Here is an 8,367-nt window from a genome sequence, read left to right as displayed (position 1 = left end):
ACGGTTACACATAAAGACTAGGTTTACAGATGTAGGATCTTAATTTGATCCAGTTTGCTATACAGTAGGAAACTAATCCTGTAGCAACAGGAAATGTGAATTAATCTGTCGATTATAATAAATGGCCATTTTTTGTAGAGGCTGATAGATTTTTCATTAGGGCAAATCAACTCTGACACTTATAAGTGGAAATTAAAAACTTTAGAATCTTTTTTAAACCCTGAATACACTACAAGTTTTCATTTCTTGCTATGCAGGGAAATTCTCAGCAACAAAAGAGTGATCAAATTAAGATCCTACATCTGTACCATGAGCCATCTCATCTTACTAAGCTAACACAATGCGTGTTTTTTACCGTTTGCCAGTTTCTTTCTTCTTCAGAATGTTTGTCTATTTGTCACATGAGATTGAATGTATGATTGTTAAATATGGGCGGAGCGTGAGTTTTCTTTTCTCCACAGCTCGCAATGATGACAAGGTTTATAATAACATCTCACAGTTTATTTGGAGAGCATTTGTTCATTCATACATACCATTGCTTCATTTTATTTGACATAAGATTAATTTATAAATATGAATGGCACACATACTGTTTGTGAACATATAAAGCTTTTTCTTAAATACATTATGCAACAAAATCATGAGACCTCTCTCTCTTCACATTTGACTTCAAAGGCCTCTGTGATAAGTCTAAAACATCATAATGCACCCAAAGGATGCATATCAGTTGAATTCCATTTTATTCCAAAGGACTGTTCCTCTAGTCTGGCTGACACGAGCATTCAAAGTCCTCTTCCTCGTTGTGTAGTCACATGGGTCGTGTCAGTCAGGCTACTGTTTCTCCTTAAGTGATAGCAAATACTTAAGTACCTTCATAATTTGCGTTGTCTTATTTCTACTTGTTAGCTGCCAGCTCTGATTTACTTAAAAATGCATTTTCACAAGAAGGATAATATTCAATACTATACATGTACAATTCTTGTGTCCGTAGGGGCCATTTTTGTGTCGTGATGCCAAGATGCCTACCACTAAGGGACATCATGTTTGGTCTTTCTTTTTCTTTCTTTGGTATATTGCATTGCTAAGGGCATAAGGCACGTTTTCCTCCTCTTCTCCATCCATTGTTTTCAACCGCTTCACTTCAGGCCATGTTGGCTCTCATGGTGTCTGCGGAGGTCCACCTTGCGTTGGAAGCCCTTGGCACAGATCTCACAGCCGAAGGGCTTGAAGCCTGTGTGTTTACGACTGTGTGTGATGAGGTTAGAGCTCTGGCTGAACGCCTTGCCACACACCTGGCATTTGTGGGGCTTCTCACCTAAATAGGCACATACAAAAACATGTTTAAACTATGCCATCAAATCAATCAGAATCAAATCAAACAGTTTCATTTTGTATTAAATGCCCCTACATGTGAGCGATATTTTGCATTCCCCATCTAGTATAAAAACAGATAACATGTAACGCATGAGGTACAGTATATAAACTCAGCAAAATAAAATCCCTTTTTCAGGACCCTGTCGTTCAAAGATAATTCGTAAAAATCCAAATAACTTCACAGATCTTCATTGTAAAGGGTTTAAACACTGTTTCCCATGCTTGTTCAATGAACCATAAACAATTAATGAACATGCACCTGTGGAACGGTCGTTAAGACACTAACAGCTTACAGACGGTAGGCAGTTAAGGTCACAGTTATGAAAACCTAAGACACTAAAGAGGCCTTTCTACTGACTCTAAAAAATACCAAAAGAAAGATGCCCAGGGTCCCTGCTCATCTGCGTGAACATGCCTTAGGCATGCTGCAAGGAGGCATGAGGACTGCAGATGTGGCCAGGGCAATAAATTGCAATGTCCGTACTGTGAGACACCTAAGACAGCGCTACAGGGAGACAGGACGGACAGCTGATCGTCCTCGCAGTGGCAGACCACGTGTAATAAGACCTGCACAGGATCGGTACATCCGAACATCACACCTGCGGGACAGGTACAGGATGGCAACAACAACTGCCCGAGTTACATCAGGAACGCACAATCCCTCCATCAGTGCTCAGACTGTCCGCAATAGGCTGAAAGAGGCTGGACTGAGGACTTGTAGGCCTGTTGTAAGGCAGGTCCTCACCAGACATCACCGACAACAATGTTGCCTATGGGCACAAACCCACCGTCGCTGGACCAAACAGGACTGGCAAAAAGTGCTCTTCACTGACGAGTCAGGGTTTTGTCTCACCAGGGGTGATGGTCGGATTCACATTAATCGTCAAAGGAATTAGCGTTACACCGAGGCCTGTACTCTGGAGCGGGATCGATTTGGAGGTGGAGGGTCCGTCATGGTCTAGGGCGGTGTGTCACAGCATCATCGGACTGAGCTTGTTGTCATTGCAGGCAATCTCAACGCTGTGCGTTACAGGGAAGACATCCTCTTCCCTCATGTGGTAACCTTCCTGCAGGCTCATCTTGACATGACCCTCCAGCATGACAATGCTACCAGCCATACTGCTCGTACTGTGTGTGATTTCCTGCAAGACAGGAATGTCAGTGTTCTGCCATGGCCAGCTAAGAGCCAGGATCTCAATCCCATTGAGCACGTCTGGGACCTGTTGGATCGGAGGATGAGGGCTAGGGCCATTCCCCCCAGAAATGTCTGGGAACTTGCAGGTGCCTTGGTGGAAGAGTGGGTAAGGAGGAGGAGTTGCACTGCAGTACATAATGCAGCTGGTGGCCACACGAGATACTGACTGTTACTTTTGATTTTGACCCCCCTTTGTTCAGGGACACATTATTCCATTTCTGTTAGTCACGTGTCTGTGGAACTTGTTCAGTTTATGTCTCAGTTGTTGAATCTTGTTATGTTCATACAAATATTTACACATGTTAAGTTTGCTGAAAACAAACGCAGTTGACAGTTAGAGGATGTTTCTTTTTTTGCTGAGTTTATGGGCTGTAGAGCTGAAGTCAGTATCAATGACTGGGAGGAAAGAATCGTGCCATTGTTCAGATTTGTCTAACATTCATTTGAGACATATTCTGCCTGCACAGAGTTCCTTTCACAGAGGCCTCGGCAAAGTAGGATAACCAGATATGCAAATCAGATGGACATTTGTTTAAGTTTCTTTTTTTGATTTATCAGTAGTTATTACTCTTGGAAACAATTCATGTTAACAGCACCTAGAAAGCAGAGAACTATAGAGTGAGGCAATCGCTAAAGTTGTCTTTTAGTTTTCTGAGAAATTACAATACACTCATAAGTAATTGGATCCCTAACTTTGGTGCTATGTGGATGCTCTTCTCTCCTCACCTGTGTGGATGTAGGTGTGTTTCTTCATGTCTGACTTCTGGTGGAATCTCTTTCCACAGTACTGACAGGGGTAGGGCCTGGTGTCTGAGTGGATGAGTAGATGGGTGGAGAGGGTGGAGGAGCGCTTGAACGTCTTTCCACACATCTTGCATTCAAAACTTCTTTCCTTTGTTTAAAGAAACAGGTACAGATGTAGGATCTTAATTTGAGCCAGTTTGTTACAGCAGGAAAATAATCCTGCAGCAACAGGAAATGAGAATTATTATGTGGATCATTTTTAATGGATATTTGTTGTAGGGGTTGATACATTTTCTTATGGCAAATCATGTCTGACATTTTTAAGTGGAAATTACAAACTTTAGATATCTTTTTTTTTTTTTATTACCAATTTTTCTCCCCAATTTCGTGATATCCAATTGACAGTTACAGTCTTGTCCCATCGCTGCACCTCCCATACGGACTCGGGAGAGGCGAAGGTCGAGAGCCATGCGTGCTTCAAAACATGACCCTGCCAAGCCGCACTGCTCGCTTAACCCGGAACCCAGCGGCACCAATGTGTAGCAGGAAACACCGTACAACGGGCAGCCGTGTCAGCGTGCATGTGCCCGGCCCACCACAGGAGTCGCTAGAGCGCGATGGGACAAGGACATCCCGGCCGGCCAAACCCTCCCCTAACCCAGAAGACGCTGGGCCAATTGTGCGCCGCATCATATGTCTCCCGGTCGCTGCCCTCTGCGACACAGCCTGGGATCGAACCCGGGTCTGTAGTGACGCCTCAAGCACTGCGATGCAGTGCCTTAGACTGCTGCGCCACTCAGGAAGCTAGATGCCTTTTTAAACCTTGAATACACTACAAGTTTGCATTTCCTGCTGTGCAACAAGATTGATTTTATCATCACATTTCAAATATTATAAATCTCATGAAAGTACCTTGGGCTACTTTTCCATGGAAGTACACAAAGAACATATCTGTTTGTCTGTCTTGTTTCCTTAACCATCTCCAACAGTGCATTTTGGGTACCTGTGAGTGGACGTTCATGTGTTGCTCCAGACTGACGCCGTGGCCAAAGGTTTTCCTGCAGATGCTACAACCGAATGGTCTGGTCCCGCTGTGGGAGCGTCTGACATGAACCTCGAGACCATGAGGGGTTGAGAACACCTGCCGTGGCAGACGAGGACAGGGGAGTTATCAACCGGCTGGTCACAATGTCGATGTCAATTTAAAGACTGATGAATTTAAAAGACTACATGATGTGATGTTTTGAATAGAGATATGTGACCACATGCGCAACTTTCCCTCTGGTGGCTTTGTGAAATCTCTGTATGCTGTGTGTTGTGGCAGTTTAATTTTGTATAGGCCCATTAGCTGTTGTCAGTGTCACAGCGTAAAGAGAGAGCTGAGACCACACTCCTGCATACGTACCTTGTCACAGGTGATGCAGTGATACGTGTCAGAGGTGAGGGAGTAGTGTGTGCTGCAGTCTAGAGGTTGCTGTGGCTCAGGGCTGTGGCTGACTTGAGCCCCGTACAGGCTGCTGGCGTGCTGCAGGAGGTAGGTGGGGGGGCCCATCTGACGGAGGTCATAGGGCGCAGGTACAGAGTCCCAGGCATAGGAGGGTTTGTAGAAGGGAGGGAACTCTGCCATGTGAGCCTCTGAGGGTAAACGGAGTAAGATGATTGAGTCAATGAACACTTCCTCTGAAAAACCTTCTGAATCATATGTTGTCCCATTTTGGACCAATATGGTTCTACTCTTTTCTATTCCCAACTATTTTTGGGGGGGGCATCATGTCATCCCTTCACAACATCCCAGCCCAGTTGGAGGGTCTCCCACCTGATAAGTAGTATGGTCGTGGAGCAGGGGCAACAGGCTGTCCTGTTGGCTTAGGGTTAGAGGGGACTGGGCGTTCAGGCTCCTGCTCATGTTTGATATAAGAATAGGGGTCTGGTTCAGGAGGTGAGGGCTGACCCACTGACTGAGGCCTGACTGGAGACTCTGGACTCCGTGGTTCTGACGAGATCACACCTGTCAAGTCACAATTGCAAATAGGATTAAATGAGTGTCAACATAAAGTCCAATTATTTTGTCTGAAAATATGTACATACATGTACAGTGTAGACTGAAGGCTTAGAATCCTTCAGAATAATGTCTCTTTTGTATATCCCTTGCTTTTGAGATACTTTTTCTAGTCCATCAGGTGTTGCATCTGTCCTCAAATGTAATGTATTTTCTATGATGTTTAGCATAACGTTATAAAAATCTGATGCTGCAACGCATCATTATGGATTCACTTTTCTCAAGTCAAATATTTATACATTATTATTTATTTTTAGCGATAGCTTTCATTTAATCAGATAATCAAAAAATACTAGTTTATGATGGTCAGGGAAGTGAAAAAATAACCAGGACATTGTCACTGTGTCAATTGATTCATTATAAACTACAATTGATGAAATAACTGGCAAATCATTATACACGTGTCGTTATACAATTGTTAAAGTCTTGATGTGTCGCAATGATAATCTTGACATTCTTACTTGTAAATTCAGGTTCCCTCGGTTCGACTTCGTCTTCATGAGAGCGGTGCACATTGTAAGATGCGCACCTCTTGTTTTTCACCAAAAAGGATCGTGGCATGACAACGCTGTTGGAAAAAAAGATTATGATAAACGCTTATAGACAGCTCAAAATGTTTTAGGCTAGGCCTAACATTTTATAATGTACAGTTTATTAGTCTGTGAACTTTCAAGATTTTTAATTAGGCTGATATAACATATTTGATGGAGCGTTTCTGTGCGAGGGAAACAAAAATGTAATTACCATGACATAATTCTTAGACACATTGCGTCATTTGTGTTTATTCAGTTAAGGTAGGTTGTTTAACTGTATGTTAACACTCATGTTTTAAATGTAAATATTTGAAACATAAAATAGCCAAATACATTCACACTTGTCCACTCATTCATTTCCATAATATGCTGTGAAGTCCAATGATCTATCAGTAGGTCTTTTTCAGTTATCGTTTTAACTATGTATGTATCTTGAAATATAATGCTGTAAAATACAGAACTTTAAAAAAGTTTCGTTCCAAAAGCATATGATAGGCTAATTACGTTTAAAGCATTACTGACTTGGACAAGTTAATTGTAAAATGCATTAATTCCATTATAGCCTACATGAATCCGTTTTCATTTTCATTCTAAGAATGTTCAAAACTTCTAATAATAGGCTGCAGGGAATATTCATTATAATATTATGCACCTGCTGTAGTCTACTTACCGTTTGTTTATAAGAAGTAGGGAGGATAGTGCTCTTATTATATAGGCTAGGTTAATTATTTCCCCAGTCTTAAAACATCATCCAATCAGTCGAAGAATAAATATTTCCTAAAATCCTTTCGCAAAAGGCAGAATCCAAACCACTTTAAGACATCACACTTGCTGCTCTTTCTTTTGCTCCCCTCCCTGATTTTCAATCAGATAATATTGTGGAGGAATCTGACTGTGGTTTCAACCAATGAGAGAGCCAACTCGCAGGTGGAAATTTGCGTAGAAAAACATTGGGCCCTGGACACAGTCCCTCGAACTGTTACAAACGATTTCAAGTTTCAAACAGTTCACAAATAAATTGAAGTAATTTTAGAACATCATGTCATCCTCATGATTGTATTTTGTTTGGCCACATATAGGGCTAATGGTTTTCAAATTGTTTCAAATTAGTGACAGAATATTTTACAAACTTTAATATGGATTAGAGAAACAAAAATAAATAAAATCCAAATGTTTCACTCCTTAGCCTACAATTTGCAATATTTGATTTACAAGATTTACAGTAGTAGTTTCATTCTCACTGTTGTGTAAATGAAATTGCCAATACATCTTGGGTGGCTAAGATTTAAATAAGCAAAACTGGGCCCCAGCACCTCCATAGATACACACACCAAACCAGTCTCCTGCGATTATTCATGTTTACACAGTCTTGTTTGCACTGTACTGTATTTTGTGTATAGCTGTTCATCAGTTAGCCTACCGACATAGATTTGTTTCTATCTAAACTCTGTCATAACTTTTGTCAGTTGGTCTACTCTATCCAAACTGTCATAAAGAAGGCTATTTCTCTTGAGGGCAGGGATATTATTTTGAAAAATATAATACAATGAAGTATAGATATATACATATAAATATATGTGTTACAATAACAGTATGTATAAAACAATTAACGTCACATTTGTAAGCTACACTAATTATATCTTGCCAAGACAAGAATTCCTTTTCAGTGCATGAACTCACGATGTCATGAAGTGCAGAGGCATACTTGCGACATCATGTGGCTGTTTTACGTCAATATATTATTCTCATGCGGGCGTCTCGACTACTCTAGAGCAGGGGTATTCATCCTAGGGCCTGCGGAGGTACTGCAATGGGACCGCAAAAATATTAATCTTTTTTTATATATGGTAAAAAAGTAGTAAAAAAGTATATATATATATGTTTTCAATGTTTTTCTTAATATCGCTAGCAACAACAGAATAAACGCATTTTGAATTAGATACATGCTGTATAACATATGAGAATATCTTCTCTCTAATGATGTCGGCTTTATTTGTCAACTCCTAATATTGAGCAAATTACACTCACTGGAGTATCTGCTTTCATAACTTGGACAGATATTTTTGCCAACACATGGCTAACCTTTGTTTAACCAGCTTGACAGCTGCTATTAGCGTAAATGTGTTTGGAGTTACCTTTCTAGCTAATAGAATGTTAGAGTTTATACTTCCGATTCCAATTATAATGTTGGGAGCAGGGGCGTAGCCCAAAATTAATTGGTGGGTGGGCCTGCAGAAATTTTTGGCAACCGATAATGTAGCTATCATACAGAACTACTACACATCCTGTTGCAAGCTTTGACGTATTCACTCAAGGCGCAGGGTAAGTTAAACCTCCACATTTCTTCATGCAAACTCTCATGACAAGTAACCAAGTAAGTAGATATTATAGCCTTTTTAGTGTCTCGGGTAAATAATTGATATTGTGTATTTCTCGTGTGTATTCTTGTTTAGCATTTTTCA

The 8,367-nt window shown here is 41.0% G+C and overlaps 1 protein-coding gene across 1 annotated transcript; it reads right to left on the bottom strand.

The window, feature by feature from the left end:
* Positions 1–479: 479 nt before the first annotated feature.
* LOC106565457 (zinc finger protein Gfi-1b) lies at positions 480–6,823 on the bottom strand. Its single transcript, XM_014132656.2, has 7 exons — positions 6,576–6,823; positions 5,834–5,940; positions 5,130–5,321; positions 4,719–4,948; positions 4,317–4,454; positions 3,296–3,461; positions 480–1,315 (listed from the first exon to the last, which is right to left on the bottom strand). Exons 2-7 carry the CDS (start codon positions 5,931–5,933, stop codon positions 1,137–1,139), a joined length of 1,005 nt encoding a protein of 334 aa, XP_013988131.2. The 5' UTR covers positions 5,934–5,940; positions 6,576–6,823; the 3' UTR covers positions 480–1,136.
* Between the last annotated feature and the right edge of the window lie 1,544 nt (positions 6,824–8,367).

Source organism: Salmo salar, chromosome ssa01 (assembly GCF_905237065.1).
Source record: "Salmo salar chromosome ssa01, Ssal_v3.1, whole genome shotgun sequence".
In the NCBI taxonomy this organism is placed as follows: Eukaryota; Metazoa; Chordata; class Actinopteri; order Salmoniformes; family Salmonidae; genus Salmo; species Salmo salar.
The sequence above is the reverse complement of the archived record's forward strand: the minus strand, read 5'-3'. Positions and strand labels throughout refer to the sequence as shown.